This window comes from Pleuronectes platessa, chromosome 12 (genome assembly GCF_947347685.1).
Source record: "Pleuronectes platessa chromosome 12, fPlePla1.1, whole genome shotgun sequence".
Classification (NCBI taxonomy): domain Eukaryota; kingdom Metazoa; phylum Chordata; class Actinopteri; order Pleuronectiformes; family Pleuronectidae; genus Pleuronectes; species Pleuronectes platessa.
This window is the reverse complement of record NC_070637.1, coordinates 12161730-12178509: the sequence shown is the minus strand read 5'-3', so window position 1 is coordinate 12178509 and position 16780 is coordinate 12161730. Positions and strand designations below refer to the sequence as shown.

The 16780-nt window shown below is 43.9% G+C and overlaps 1 protein-coding gene across 1 annotated transcript; it reads right to left on the bottom strand.

Moving 5' to 3' along the window:
* Positions 1–7129: 7129 nt before the first annotated feature.
* Positions 7130–16242, bottom strand: LOC128453420 (zinc finger CCCH domain-containing protein 6). The gene is given in 15 exon segments (XM_053436310.1): positions 7130–8520; positions 8522–8898; positions 8901–9132; positions 9134–10032; positions 10173–10343; positions 10634–11028; positions 11126–11361; positions 11439–11548; positions 11664–11778; positions 11887–12015; positions 12286–12422; positions 12505–12736; positions 12815–12937; positions 13018–13225; positions 15745–16242. Coding segments are annotated over 15 exon segments (3477 nt in total). The 5' UTR covers positions 15831–16242; the 3' UTR covers positions 7130–8493.
* Positions 16243–16780: the final 538 nt, after the last annotated feature.

The window sequence follows — 16780 nt, the reverse complement described above, 5'->3', positions numbered from 1 at the left end:
CGCACCAATCGCGAGTCATTTATGCCATTTGGTGCTGTTGTGTGACAGTGCGGAGGAGCCCGAGCAGTTCAGCCACCTGGAGGAGGCGGCACAGGATGTGGCCAAAGCTACTGAGAACATGGCAGCAGTGGCCTCCAGGTACTTACAGGGGGACATTCACTGGAGTAATTTGTGTAACACTGTAGGTGCAACAGATTGTAAAAGTCCCTTGACGACATATAATTTAATTTAAATTACGTAAACGACTGATTTGTGTGTGTATACTATCAGACCAACACCTGGCTCTTTACTTCCAGGCGAGTACGTGAGACAGACGATGAAGTTTTGCAGATGGAGATGTCGTGCCTGCTGGAGTCAGTCACTGAGTCTGGAGAGCATGTGCTGCTGGCAGCACAGAAACTCAGTATCCAGCCCAGTTTGGCAGAGCACAGAGAGGAACTCATCACCGCTACACAGAACGTCTTCCTGGGAGTAGTCAAAGTATAGTATGACCTTTATTTGTCCTGGCTGAAAAAAGGGGATCTGCAAATGTCTTACTGAATATTCCATATGGAATAATATATTTATCTTGAAATGAACAGGGATATGCAGAAAGGAATGGCTGCCCTGTCCAATACCAGACAGTGACTGATTAATAACAATGATGGCTTCCAATAGATTCATCTTCAGCAGCTGCATCTGCTTTACTCACTTTCAAGGTTTCTTGTAATGCAAATGTTTTCCAAATGTTAGCTACTGATTGATGGCTATGTGTGTTGTCGAGTCTGTGTACAGACTGTCTATAATTTATGAAAAGGGATCACATCAACTATTCCTCGTGAACTGGAAAGAGGACAGAAGTCTATTGTCCTAAAACTGTCATAAGCTGTTACAGCTTAATTTTCAAAGTCAAACTGTTTCCTCTTCTCGCTAAATTCTTTGTGGATCTGTTTCAGCACTCGATCATGCACTTGTACTGCACTTTGTAGAGAGGAAGCATGTTATTTGGAACCCACTGCATTTCCAGAGTTTGTACGATTTTTGAGTTTGTCTGTACATACACTTTATGTGGCTGAAATCCAGGGAATTTAATACATGCACATCACAGCAGGAGGTTTTCTGCACAGAAGGTTCACAACAGCAACAAATCCTTCTATGTGTGTCACCACTCTTTTTACATTTGTTTTATTTTTCACATATTAGAAAGGGTCATCAACCCCCCTACTCACTCGATGTGAATCCAGGTGGGGATCCCCTGCTGGGTTCACACATCGACTTCTCCTGGATTTCTACAGACATTATATGAGGGGGGCAAATGCCCGAGAAAGTCATGCAATCCATACTATTGATTGGATTGCATGGCTACAGCACTGGCTTTGTCAAATTTCATTGTCAAACCATGAAACAGTATTGTCAAAACTGTTCACTTAAAATAAAATGTTTATGATAAAAATGTCAACCTCATCATGGTGTTAGAGGTATTGCCGAGAGTTTTCCAAAAGTCCTTGTCCTCCGGGGACCAAGAATGTCAATATAATAGAAGTTGAGATAGTTGTAACCAATAGTTGATCAATACACAGTTTCACGCTGCTCACGTTGATGAGAAGTATAAGAAAATGTCCAGCAGCAGCAACATATTGACCTCATCTATCTCTCTGCTCATAGGTTCTATTAGTGGACGATGGCGCGACTGTCAGGAGAGTTGTTGCCGCTGCTGATCGAGTGTTGGAGTGCCTCTCTGAGCTCTGCTCTTCCTCAGACATGAAGTCTCTGCTCAGATCTTTCCAGGTGTTCTCTGAGGCCCTGTTACTCCTCAACAGTCTGACAATAGAGAGAGCACATTCCTTACAGGATCCTAGACAAACCAAACAGCTTCTTGACTCACTGGAGACCCTAAAGAGGTGCATCTCCATGCTGCACACGGCCATGTGCACCATCATCAAACACCCAGCAAGTGAACAGGCACAGGAAGCCAAGAGGTACATTCTGTACAAGGTGCAGAGCACAGTGAGTGACATAATTGTAACCCTTAATAGGGAATGTCATATAGGATCACAGGGTCCTCTTGGCTATTACACAGGGAGGAAAACCAGTTTGCTGCTAATACTGACTAGTTCCTCCCCCTCTTCAATCCAAAGCAGTGGCTTGGACAGCATGGTAAGAGACCTTGTGTTTCACTGCATGCTTGTGGCGAACTCTTCTCGAAGAGAGTTTCAACAAAGAGTGGTCGGTCACTGTCGTCACATCCTGCAGTTCTGGTCTGACATGAAAATGATTTTTAATTCGTCTGAGAATCTTGATGATGGGAGTCTTGAGAATTCCTCAACTTTGTTGGTGCAACAGATACAAATGCTTGACAAAGATTTGATGAGTGCGATTCTCTATCAAGTCTTGGACACGTTTCTCACAGCGTCTTCAGCACATGAGGAGCAATTCAGTGCGATGAGACAGATCCTTGCTGCAGATTCCTCTACAAAGATGGATCTCAACTTTTTTCAGCCACTAGTGGAGGATTTCATAACCTCCACTGATGGAATAGCACAAGTGGCAAATTTTATCTCAGCTGTGGCCGTTGACGCGAAGAGTCTGGAGAATGTGGAGAACTCACGAGCATGCCTCACAAGAGTCAGAGCTCAGATTGCGCCTCTTTCACTGGAGCTGGCGGGGAATTCGATGCAAACTGTTCAAAAGCTTCATGAGGTTTGTCAGAAATGGGAGGAGGAGACCAGTCAGCTCCAGGATGCTATAAGTGATATAATGGATGTGAGGGAGTTCACTACTATAGCTATTAATGAGATGGTCAATGACCGACATGGATGTGACGAAGCGTACAGAGAGCAGAGCTACAGACTGTTTGATAGAAATGCGACGAACCTCATCTGTCACATGAAGTTGGTGATCCACTCAGTGAGGAGGCATTTGGACACAAGTGATAACCCCATCTACAGGAATGGCCTCCTGGTCTTGCTGAAACAGGTTCAGTCTTCTCAGACCAAAGTGTCTGAGTCAATCAGGGACATGCTTTTTGGTACCAGTCTAAATGTAGAGGTATATTCTACCTTTTCAGACAATGTATCAACAGTCATTCAGCATTTTAAAGTGCTGAGAGAGGGACTGGATGGCCAGCAGCATCCACATCTCCTGAGCCCACTGCGAGAGGGGGCACGTCAGCCTGAAATCTCACAGTTAGAGTTACCAGTAAAAGACACCTGTGAACTGAACCTGGATCATATGATAAGAGGCTCTCATTCTCCTATTTTGGAGGTTATGGAGAAGGATTCCCATGCCGAGCATGAGAAGGAGCAGTCAGATGAGGAAACCATAGAAGCGGAACTGCCTCATAAATATGACATTGATGATTTAAAGAGCCCAGCTGTCTCCGAAGTACCCAAACTGATCCACAAGCCTAGAGAATTTGACCTTTTACCCCTTTTGTATGAAGTCGTGACTGTGACTAAAGAGAAAGATGTGACAGTTCTCAACCAGGCCTGCACTTGTGTTCTTGAGGTGTCAAATTGTTACGCTCGAGCTGCAAAGGAAGCTCTGGCCATTGTGGATGCGATTGATTGTCAAACGTTGGAAGGTTTCCGAGCAGAGCTGGTGTCGCTGACGCCGCTGCTCGTCCAGACGGCTCAAGAGACGGCAATGAGCTCAGCAATGAGCACAGACAGCATCTACAAACACAGCACACAGTTTTCTGACCTTATTAACAACATAAGGAAAGTTTTACTGCCAGTAGCCGGATCCTGGCATCAAGCTGTTTACACGGAGCTGCAAAGAAATCTGCCAACAGGGGCAGCTACTGCTACGCAGCAACTAAATGAAGTGATGAATTTATGTGCTGACGTGGTCCAGCTGTTGACGTCATCGGATTTAACCTCACACAGTGACGGCCAAGAAACGTTCAGTGTTTTACACAACAAGCTCAACAAAGCCCAGAACAACACAAAGTATCTGTTCGAGTTCTCCGCCTCCATGGATGGACAGGTAGATCAGCTGGAGGGACTCTGTATCCTCTGGGGTCTCTCCATTCAGATTTTGCTAAATTCTCTCGATAAGATTTTGGGAACATCAGCGGCAATTAATCAGCTGAGCCCTAAGAAGCAGCTGTCGGCGTTGTCGGAAAGCTCACTTCGTATCCAGGAGGCCGCAAGGATCACCAGCCTAAATTGTAGAAGTGCTTTCAAATCAAAGCAGTTAACAGGCCACCAGGATGAACTGAAAACGCTAAGTGAGGCCTACGTTGAAGAAGCAGATGAGCTTGACTTCATGCCAAGAGTGATGCAACTTGCAAAATCTGAATTCCTTAAGAGACATCTTCTGATTAAAATTAAAGTCCTCTGTGGTCATTTAAGCAAAGCGAATAGGGATTATGATGCTGCTCTACAAAATATTGTCAGCATTGCGTATTTTGCAGCCAAACACTACAGGGAGAATGACGTAGAAGATACAGGGCAAAAATTTGAAATCGCGTCCAAAGAACTTCTAGAAAATGTAAAGGCTGCAACAAAAAAAGTGGAGGACTGCTTAAACTACATCCAGGACCCACGCAACCGTTCAAACCTGAGGTCTATCAACGACCACTTGTCCTTTCAGGTTTCTGATGTGATCAGCAGGGCAAGGCTCGTGGTAGAGACTCAATACATATGTGACACACTCAGTTTGGAAGTGCAGATACAGTGCTGGTCAGCCAAGGCTCACTATGTGGTGGAGGAAATCAGGAAGCAGGATAGGGTTCACCAAGACACCAAAGATCACATCAGGACGGGTCTACAGGGCAGAACACCTGAAGACGTGCTGGCTGCAGTTCCATCTAAAGTCAAAGAAGTAGATGTTTCCTCTGACAAGGCCACGACATCCTGGTTGAAAGGCAACACAAAACGTGTGGATGCTCCAGAAATAAATAGAAACGTGGCAGATGTGGAGAAAACCGAACCTGGATATATGCACAAATTTGTAGGTATCTAATGATTGACAAGATTTTAACAGATTTCTTGATGCCACAATAAATCAAGTACATATTTTTCTCTACAAGGACGGTGCCGGGTTTGGTGCGTTCAAAGCTTCTTCACTGACCTACACCTCCCTGTTTCTAAAACAAGAAAGTAACAGCTGGGATCCCAAGGACAACAGAATCGTCCAGATGACCAGGAAGATGGCCGACACAATATGCTACATGACTCAGTACTTGAAGAAGAAAGGCCCAATACCAGTAAGAGCCATCACAGGTCACTTATTCCGTTTTTGTCTTGATATTTGCAGACACAGTTATATGCAAGGATTTCTCTTTTCAGAATAAACAGGGATTTGTCACTGCAGCCAAAGATGTGATCTCAAACTGCCAATCCCTGACTCAATTCATCGGAGTCATTGCCAACCATTGCCTGGATAAACAGTGCACAGTCGAGCTGTCACTTATTGTAGAGCAGATTCTCACCATCACCAACCAGCTCCACATCATCTCCAGGTCAGAAACGTTTAACAGAAAATTCAAACTGAAAACCAAGATAAAAAATATTAACAGAATTGTAGAGCGCATTTGTCTGCCCAACAGTCGCCTTACATGTAATCAAGGAGCACCAAATTTCACACACTGATAGACGTCAGTTAACGTTATATGTCACATTTTTTTTCATCAGGATCAATGGAAAATGATGAAAATATTAAAAAACAGCCTATATAACAATGTTAAGGGATAGTTCACAGAAAAAGCGTCCGTGAATGCACCTTGTAAGTTGATATCAGCTGACATTCAGGCTTAAAACATGGTGTAAATGACCTAGTTTCGAGTTGAACATGAATGGACACTTGGATGACGCCACACAAGCAGTATGGATATATTTGGGATGGCTTGTTATATTTTTTCTGTTGTTTTATTACGTCCGAATTGTATGTCGCCATTGAATTCAATTGTATCGGATTATGGACTTTTCCTGTGTCTCCTTGTGTGTAGGTTTTTGTTAATTTCCTTCTTTCTGTTTCCTGTTTTATTTTTGAAGTTTTGCTCCTTGTGTTTTCTACTTGACTTCCTGTTCGTTGTCTGCATCTGTTCCTCATGTGTTTCACCTGTGTCCAATTATCCCTGCCTCCCCTGTGTATATAAGTCTCTGTGCTGCAGTTTTCAGTCGTACATCTTGACCGTTCACGTCATTCACCCTTAGATCCTTTGCTTGAGTTGTTCTTGTTCCCCTGTGTTTTCAGTTCAGCCTTTTTAAGTAATTTCCTAGTTTTCAGTGATGTTTGTGGATTTTGTTTTGTAAGAACTTTAGCCTTAACTAAAGGACATGTTATGTTACCTTATCTTGCTCCTGCATTTTTGGGTCCACCTGCTCATTAAACCCTGACACTATACCTTTAAAGAAAGTTGGAAAAATCCTCAATCTTCGCTAAAATGTAATGGTTTCATTCAAGACACGTATCACAACCTTAAACCAAGTTTCCTGGAAATGTTTTGTGTAAAAAGGTCCTTGGCTAAAGTGATAACAAAGAAATGTGATGAATATCCTCATGTTTTAGCGTCAATGCTGTAACACCCGGGTGCAAATCTTCTGATGAGATCCTGGTGAAGAACGCACAGAATCTCCTCCAGACGGTGCTGCGTGGGGTCCATGCTGCTGAGACAGCCTGCATCATAGTAAATTTAGCAGCACAGAAATACACTGACAAAACCGTAATGAGCACCTCTGGGATTCAGCCCACATTATTTATGTAATGCCCTGTGATTCGTATCCTGAGCTGGCAGACCTGTACAGTTACTCTCTTATTCCAGGGTTTGAAGCAGCCTGAGCCAGACTCGGACGGCGCTGAGGCTACAGCTCTGTGTTTCCAGTGGAAGAGGAATCTTGAGATGCATCGAGCTCAGCAGACCTCGAACCCAAAGACTGATGAGCTGGGTTTGAGGAAGACGTCATCGCACCCTGTAGCCCCCAGTCTTGCCCCGCCAGTTAATGCGCAAGATGGCTTCAAAAAGTAGTGCCGGTCTCCAGAAAAACATGTACCTCGACTGATCAGATTTTTGATTTGACACCAACCAAACCCTTGCAGATTTCCACAGAATGCCATGCTCTGATATTGTATTGAAAATGATACATTATAATATTTGGAAATGCACACTAAAATTAAACATTTCAACTTTATCTGCAAAGTCAAATTGATGTTTTATGTCTTTATTTAAGATAATGATAATAAAATCACTGAAATGTGATGGGCATGTGTGTTGTTATAATGTTTTAAAGTATTATTATAGCCACCATACTGACAGGAACAAAAATATAAAAGTATTCATTAAAACACTCCCAAAAATAAACACACCATATAAGTGATACAAAATAGGCATTTACATCGTGAATTATGAAAACGATTAAAAAAAGGGAAGTGGCTTAGTTTCAGTGAAACTAAAAACAACTGTCAATCAAAAACAATCTTCCAATTGATATGCCGCCATAGGTCTACAACAATCGACCTCTATAACACAAAATACCCCATGTGATAACATGAACTCAAATAAGATCCAAAATAGCCATAACTTTCAACACATTAAACACATACACACAATACAATTTCACCTCGATAGTACTTTTCTTTATTTGCTGACGTCTTTTTCTGATTATCTGGTTGTTTGAGGTTAAGGACACAAGCGACGTACAAGCTTGTCAGCAGTGAGCATTTTGAGAAATGACAATGAAAAAATCAAATTCGGTATCCAATATTAATTCTTCCATTAACTGTCATTACCAGCAAGTCAGAAAAGGCCGCAACAGTAATGTCCTCAAAGTATTCAGGCCATTTAAATTGACAATAGTACCAACAATGTACAAAACTTCCAAATGTCAATGTGGTGGGAAATAACACATTTCTTCTAAGCTAAGCAGTCTGAACAAAACATATTGCACAAGGCATTGCACAAAAACTCTGCAAGATAGCATCATTATAGAGAAAAGGGAAAAACTGTAAAAAGGGAGCGGTGTAAAGCAACCGGGGCCCAAGCTGATCACAATCCTTGTTTATCGTGAAAAATCCCTTCTAACACAATGTGAACATAAACATACATCGTTATATAAAAGTGTCTTGAGATAAAGAAGTAATTACAAAAACACCTTTGTTCAGTCGATTACTTTCATTACCTCTGCATGTAGAGCGTGAATGACCAATTTACAGGGTTTAATGCCTAGAATAACCCAACGCTTAGTAACCAACATATGGATCAGTCCTCAGGAAACTTTCAACTTCAAATAATTCCTTTTTTTCTGACTGTTTACGACAAACAAGAATATTCAGAATGATAAAAAACACTTTCAAAAACACACTGCATTAATGTGATATATGTTCAAAGGAACACATATCTATCACCATCTCCGATACTGACCAACATGTTGTGCACGAGACAATTTGTGATTCTATACAGCATGGTTCATATACAGACATAAATAGATTTGTGTAAAGCTAAATAAAGATTAATAGACATGTCTCCTCAATGTACACATTACACGCAGCTTTTCTATTTCTCCAAAGTCCTCACTGACAGAAAGGAGAAGCAGTGGGGTTCAAAGGTCTTGAAGACATCTTTGAGTGTCCTGTCCATCTGCTTCCCCCCTCTGGATCCTGCGGTTTCTGTTCCTCCTTCAAAGCTGCTACCTCCAAATCCTGCTGCTTGCTCTTTGTTCAGCTGCTCCTTTTCCTCCTCCTCACTTTCTCCTCCTTCAGCTCTGCCTCTTCTTGTGCTCCAGTAGTGCCCCTGTGCTGCTTGCTTGGCCTGTCTGGGGTCAGTGTACTGGGGTCGGATCAGTCCGGCCAGTGCCTGTATGGGGAGATTATGAACTGCAGGGGGTTTGACAGGTGAGGCAGGAGTCACTGCAGGAGAAGGGGTGGAGGGCGGAGGCAGATCTGAGGCAGTGTCTGTGCTTTTGACCTCTTCAAAGAGCTGCTTTGTTGGGTCGGTGAGAGCGACTGAGGCACAGTATTGTCTCTCTTAGCAGGATGTTTCAGAATCCCTGCTTTCTTAGCAGGCTCTGCCTGTTCTTTCTGGGCCTGCTCTGTTTGAGCACGAGGATCATACAGGCTGATGCCCCCAAGGATTGTGGTCGGACTCTCCAGCCCTCCACCACTGGATGCCAGACGAGGTGCGTATGGCGGCAGCTTCTCTGGCTCTGGCTTGGGCTCGAGTGGCTTGAGGAGAGGAGTTGGCTTTTTGTAGCCTTGGGTCCACACCCCCTCCCCCAGAGGAGGTCTCTTTCTGAACCAGCAGCTTGGAGTCCAGACTTCCAGTACGCTTGAGTCTGGGGTCTAGACTCTTTTGCTGGCGTGGGTCTATGGGTCTCTCTGTGGGGAATCGAGATTCTAAAGATCCAGAGGGCAAGCAGTTCATACGTTCCTTCAAACGTGCAGCTATCAACCTGGGGTCAGAAAGCGGAGGGCTGGATACTGGGGGATGGTCGGGCATCTTGGTACGGTTCATCTGAGCGTCAGCGATGAGGGGTGGCAGAGGGAGGTTGATGGAGAGTTCCTGTTTGGGGATCAGAGACGGGATGAGGTCCTCAGGGGCCCACACCACGGTCTGAGCAAAGGCCGGTCGCTGGAGAAGAATGTCCACCCGGATGTGGCTAAACTGCTTTAACTGGCAACGAGGGTCCCGCAGCACCACACTGGGGCCGGCTTCGAGAGGGATGACAACAGCTCTGTCCCTGAGCTCCCTCTCTCCCTCGTCATCCTCCTCTCCTGTAGGAGGCTTCTGAGGAACGAGGTTGCTCTGCTGGCGATATGGACTTTTCTCCACTGGCCTTATCTTCCTGGGGTCTCTGGAGAGCCGGGCATCTGCGGCTCCATCCGACTCCTTTTTCACATCGGGAGGTCGCTGTCGAGGGTCTGTCTTCACACGCGGGTCACTGGGTGGGGCCCTCTCTTTTACTAGCCGAGGGTCGCCCGGTACCGGTACCGCAGCCTGGGGAAGCTTGGACTGAGACTGCTGCATCTCACTCTGCTTTTTCAGAGCTTTAAGGATGGCAGCAAGACAGCTCCCATCCTCCTCATCGCTCGAGTACCAGTTTGTAGTTTCATCTGCGAACATAGACTTCATATTTAAGTGTTTCATTCAGAGCACTTTCGTAAATGATTATGAGGTATTTGGATATTTTTCACAGGTTGTCTGACTTCAGTTCTATTTTATCCTTATTTATGTTTTTCACACATGCGCTTACCTCTGTTTGTGTTGTTATCATCCTGAACCTCTGCTCTCTGTGGGTCATTCCCCTGTTGCTGTGTCAGGTGTAAAAAGATGGCTTTCTGCACTGCTGGTGGTAAAGACTGCAACTGGGTCTCTGCACCAATATGTTGCTGGAGGTTCTGTATGAAGGCCAGACCAGGGTCTACTGTGTTGAAAGAAAGAATTATTTCTAATTTCAGTGATAGCTTAAAAGCTAATTATCTTAGACAATTTTTTTACCATATATAACTGGTCAAAAAACCCACTAACATCTGGGTTTGGTTTGCAATCGGAATGGTTACAATTGTCATTCACTTCAAGGTCAAATTACTCTTTACATGACTTCTTTATTTTGGCAGTCTAGATGCTGCACCTTTTTCCCTGTGGCATTATGATGCACATTGACTCAACTGTTTCAATATATCCACTTTATATAAAAAGAGGTATAACACTGACCTCCTTGTTGACCCATGGCCTGGTTCTGGAGGAAGCTGCCAAATACGTCCACTGGGTTCTGACCCATCGATGGAAATGGGAAGTGATTTGGCAGCATCTGTAGATCTGGTATCGGAGGGAATGGAGGCCTCTGCATATTCATCTGAGGATTGATATTGGGTCGGTTTCCGTGGAAGGGTGGCGGTTGACAAGGAAATCCGGGGGGAGGATGCTGACCTGGCGGGCTCTGTGGCAATGGAGGTCCTGTGGGGTGACCCATGGCACCAGGTGAACCAGGAGGAGGAATAGAAGGAGCAGTGGAACCCGAAGGCCCCATACCTCCACTCTGCGTGTCCTCTGAGCCACCACTAAACTGATTGGTGCCATCATCTTGATTCTGGGAGTAGTTTGATCCACTGAAAAATAAAAGTTCACAATTAGGTTGAGGATAAGATCCGAGCACTGTGTAGTTTACAGATTTACAGATTATAAATTGCAGATTATTTTGCTTACCTGACAATTTTTTGCACCAAGTCGACAGTAGGTTGGACATTGATTTCAAAGAGGGAGGGGATCTTCTTCCCAGCTTGGCCGGAGGCTCCATCTCCATCCATGGGACTGCTCTGACCAGGAGTGGGAAGCAACCCCACCCCAGGAGGAGGCTTTGGAAGCGGGGCAATACCCTGCTTTCTCAGATCCTCCAGCTCCAGTTCGTCCTCACGGGCATTCTCTTCTTCAGTGTTAATTATCTGATGAATAAGACAGAGAGCAGATATAACATAAATGTTAACCAGAGGAAAAGAAAGAAAAGAAAAAACATACCAACCTTATCAAGCAACTCCTGGGTCACATCGTTCAGCTCCTCGTGGGAGAATTTGCAGTGTTCGCCTTGATAACATTTGGCTCCTGTGTGAAAGAACTTGCACGGGTATTCATGTGCAAACACTGGTTAAGGATCAGGACGGGTTCAAAGTTGTAATGAGATCTCTGTTAATTGTGCAACACATACAAATGTAATTTAAAAACAGGTGTTTTCAGTAGTGAAGGATATTGTGCATGTAAATGCAGTTATCTCCTTTGCTGCAGTATCCTTGGAGGTAAAATTTACACAGTTCCTTTTTCTTATCTGGCACGACGAGCTCGTGTTCAAACTTGCACTGTTCCCCCTGGATAAAGACAAAAGGATTTTATCTTTCAATTAAAAAAGTTGTTATCGTTTCCAGATATTTTGCTGTAAATCTGCTTACGACTTGCTAACATTAGCACTACTGTACCTTGATGCATCGGCCCTCCAGGAAATACTTGCAGATGTATCGACCATTGTGTTCGACTGTGTGCTGACTGATGAACTCCTTGCTCATTATTGGTCGTTTCTTTTGAAAACCAGAACAATTTCTTCCTTCCTGTAACACAAAAGAAACAAAAGGATTAGTCAATTGATTTTTCTAATAGTTCTACTAAAAGTAGACATTATTTAATATCAACAGTCAAACAAAAGCTTTCTGTATTTTGACTGTTTTCAACTAAATTCATATTGCATTGAAATCCAGACACTAAAAAAAGGACTTTAGCTTGATTCTCCACAAGTACGGTAGAAAACACTATGTAAGTGCAATCCATTCACCACAATGAGAGATATACACATCTGGCTTAGTTTTCAGGGGCATGTTTACCATTTCTTCCATTCCCGGATCGCCTCCTCGACCTCGCCCACGTCCAACCCAGGGTTTTCCCTTCAGCTTCTTATTCTTGTTGAGCATCCCACGTCCTCTGCCTGGTCCGCTCCCTCTGCCTCTTCCCCTCTGCCCAACTGAAAAGTACAGTTTGAAGTAAGTGATCATCAGTCAGATGAAGGACTATATGAGCTATGACAAAGGAAAAAGCCTCCATACACTGTTGTTTCATCCCCCTCATGCCTCCTCTCCTCATCTGGTCTTTAGCGTAGCGCCCCCTTCCCTGACTTGGGGAATCTTTCGACTGCGGATACTCTGACATGCCGTCATCGTAATCGCCCTCCTCTTCATCATATTCATCACTGTAGTCACTGTACTTGTCAAAATCACTGCTCTTGTGCGGCGGGGACTTCTGCGAGTTGCCGTGGCCTCCTTTTGAGTCCCGTCCATGCTGGAAAAGAGAGGAAATGTCACACAATAATGCTCATATGAATATGAAGTGTCAGCAGGCCTGTGGAGCTGAAGTCACCTGAGAGGGCAGGCAGTCAGACTCGCGGTTAGATCCCTGGCTCTTCCTGCTTTTAGGCCTTTCAGGTCGGTCGTAGTCGGAGTCATAACTGTCGGAGCTGGAGTTGCTGGAGGGGGAGTGGTGCTGAGGAGAGGGCACAACATCACAGTGAATTCTCATTTAATTCATATTCATGTATTACAACAAGCATTATGGAATCTTACTTTCTGTCTATCACGTCTCCTCCTCTTCGACCTCCTCTTCTCTTTGGTCTTTTTGTATCTTTTCCTGGAGTGCCTGTGTGTCTTGTCTTCCTTTTCTTTAACTCGCTCTTTTTCTTTATCTTCATTCACCTCTGTAGCCTCTTTGTTTTCTTCTTCAATCCCAATCCCTTCATCATCTATTTCTCCATCTTCTAGTTCCCCATCCTCTCTAGAAAGAAAACAGATCAGTACAATGAGTCCAGCGATAGGGATTTATATGCTGTATTTGTTCAGCCTCAGACGTTATTAAAATGTTTTTTACATGAGCAAAACAGATGAGACTGCTGTAATAAATTGATAAGAAATAAAAAATCATGATGTCTTTTCCCTTCAGTTGGAACAAAGAACCAAACATCATGCCAGACAGTTTGAAAAATGCCCCAAAGCCTTTCCTGAACTAAAACCATCATATTAATAATTCAAGGCAGTTTTTATTTCCAGTGTAGTTATTTTGTGAAAACTAAATTACATTCTACCTCAAGTTGAAAACCATCAATAAAACCCTCCCATTTCAATGAGCAGGGTTTTACAGAAAACCAACCTGCTGTCAGAAATTAGTCAAATAGGATTGTATCCATACTTTTTTGATACCAAATGTTTGAAAAACTAAATTTCCAATAATGGATCTACAATCAACCCGAAGCTGCATTTAAGAAAACATCATGGAGGCAAATGGTCTGGCCGCTACTTTTTTTTTTATATAGGTTTTCCCATTTCAGGCTTAATTGTATAAAGTTAGTTGGCTTGAACAATCAAGCTTGGCAGGTACCAGAGAAACAAATTCTCACAACATTTGGTCCAAATTCAACATCAATCTGATTGAAATATATCAAATTGAAATGAACTCACACTGTGTTACAGCAGATGGCCAATACAGATTATGTTGTGTAAGAGTATATCCTGAAGAGTGTGTTTAAAGTACAATTTCCGATCAAAGTGTGATAGTGGTATTGTTTTCATTACATGTAATGTCAGCTGCTTGAAAAATACAGAGCGGGCAGGAAAAGGGAAACTAAATCCCTATGAAATAGGAAAAGTATGTCCACCCGCTGATCTGTCCTCGGACACTGGTGCAGCTCAGGCTTCGACCTGGCACTTCACCAGCCCCAGCAACCACGATACTGTAACTACACTTCATCACTTTAAATCCAGTTAAAGCAGCACAGTCCTTGAAACAGTTGCCAATTTAAATAATTTGATAATAAAGGAAATATGGCATAAAACTAGCCTGTCCGATTTTCAATTCCGCCTGTGATTAAACCCAATTTAAGTCTGACAACAAATGATATGTATTCAGTAGTGATACCATAACACTATAAGGTGCGGAAAAACAATAATCTCCTTGCTGAGTACAAAACTCTTGCCTGAATTCAATTGTATTTGTATATATAGCGCCATATCATAATATACATTATCTCAAGGCACTTTACATTAAAGGTCAACAACTTAAAAAGTGTTTATAGAGAAACCCAACAGTTCCCACAATGAGCAAGCACTTTGGTGCCTGTGGAGAGGAAGAACTCCTGAAGGCCCTGTTGGAACTCGACATGTCTTGTCTTGCCCCATTTAGGGTAATAAATCACAGGTCTAAATCTCTGAGAGTAACAGGTGTCCAGGATGAGGCTTGTCAAAGAAAAAACCATCAACCGTTTTTTTCCCCAAGCCCAACACTAAACCACCTGATTATTTGGTAAAGTCAGTGCTCCACCTGATTTAGTCTTGTTCTTGGACTTCCCTTGGAGGCACACGGCCCTAAACCCAGCCAGAGGGGCATGACCTCAACCTTGCATGACCCCTGTCACAGCAGGACTGCTGTGTGGCCGCCAGGCACATTTACACAGTTTCCTGCTGATGACCACAATCACCCAAAAGCCACATGAGATGAACTCTGCCGTCTTGCATGGAAATGGTTGTGAATGTGGACATGGTGATAGGAAATCAAACTTATTTGGATGGTATTATTTAGAATGCACCAAAGAGCCATGCAAAGATTGTTTTCTCTTTTTGAAAGGGGGGAGAAAACCGTGGAAATGTCTCTGTGCCCTGAAATGAACAGTGAAAAGAAGGAAACAGTTGTACTCATCTCAACACACCACCACCCCCTGATTCTTCTTCTCCAGATGAACTCAATGAAAACAACTAGTTCAGCCGCAAAGCTTGGAAAGTCCTTACAGGATTACAGAGTAGTCACAAGCACGCACGGCCCTGAACCCAACCAAGGGAAGGCTCCATAATCTCAACCTTGCATGACCCCTGTCTCAGCAGTACCGCTGTGTGTCCGCTAGGGAATGGAGGAGGGGGGTTGGGAGTGACAATGCGAGGATGGGCGTGGCACCTTCATGATTTTTGCACAGCTTCCTGCAGATGGCAACGGTGACGCCCACGATCGCACAAACAACACAGATGATGAGGTCTGCGGATGAGCATGCCTGTCGACACGGTGATGGGGGGGAGGGGGAGGTGGGGACAACCGAGGATGTTTTGGACAAGATCGTTTAAACTGCAGCAAAGAGGCATGCAAAGATGAAGAAGGTTTGGTCTGTCTCATTGGAGGAGGGGGAGAACATGTCTCTGAACCCCGCAGTCACCGAATAAGAGAAGAACACAGGTAGCACAAGCACGTAGAGCCACAGCACGGACACGCACAGATGAGCGTAATTGAACAATTGCACAAGAAGGTTACTCGACCTTTCATCCCCTGCAAGCTCAGAGTCTGTCATGTTTTTGTCAAGGACAGGGGCTGGGGGACTGGAGACAAGGCTCACACAGGCCATTGGACACAGCGGATCTGCCTCCCCCTCGCTCCGGTGACAGAGAGGGAGACTGGGAGAGATGCTGGAAGATGTCAGACTGGAGAAAAACTCACGGTGTTACACGTCTCCCACAGAGACAGTGAACGGACACCGTCCTCTTTCATGTCAATGACGTTTTAACTCAGCGAGCAGCGCCGCTCGGCTAATGTCCCGTCGGTAGACAGCTGCCATGATGGAGGGAGAGAGGAGGCACAGACAGGAGAGTGGCCCTGCTCGTTGGTTCTCTGCATCTTCACGGCTTTTCTCAACAGGGACGCCCTCATTATTTCAAAATGGCTTCTGAGTTCTGCGGCACATTTCCTCGCGCGTGTATTCCTCCGTGGTTTTTATAGTGCGATGCGGATCTATCTAACTTGGAAACAGCGACTCCTATCCGCTGATTGGTCAGACGCGGCTCGTGGTGGAGGGGGGACCGAGACAGCCGCGATTGTCATTGGTTGAAAGCGACGTCAGTAACTTTCGACATCTGCAACAAGGAAGCGTACGTGACTCCCGCTTTAATAATGTTATTCACCTCTGTACGTGTGTTACTGCGCTGTAATATGTTGTTATTAAAGATCTTCTTTACTTATAGTTATGTTTTTATTTACTCTCACGCAAAACACAGCCAGGTGAATCCCACCTCACGTACACATACGCAAACAACAACAATAACAAGCTCACAAACACTAACAGGAGAAGTTCACTTATTACAACACCAGGAAGTAAAAATGAGGAAGACAAGAGAACTTGTGATTGTTAACAATATGCAACAGGATAGATAGAACATAAAATGAGATGGAAATAAAGAGAATAGGCACAAATTACTTTTTGTAGAGTTTAAGTGTCAAATTTGTAAATATAAATATATATATATATAAATAGATGAATTTTCACTATAAGAGGCACCTGTGGAGTATAATATTACTTTT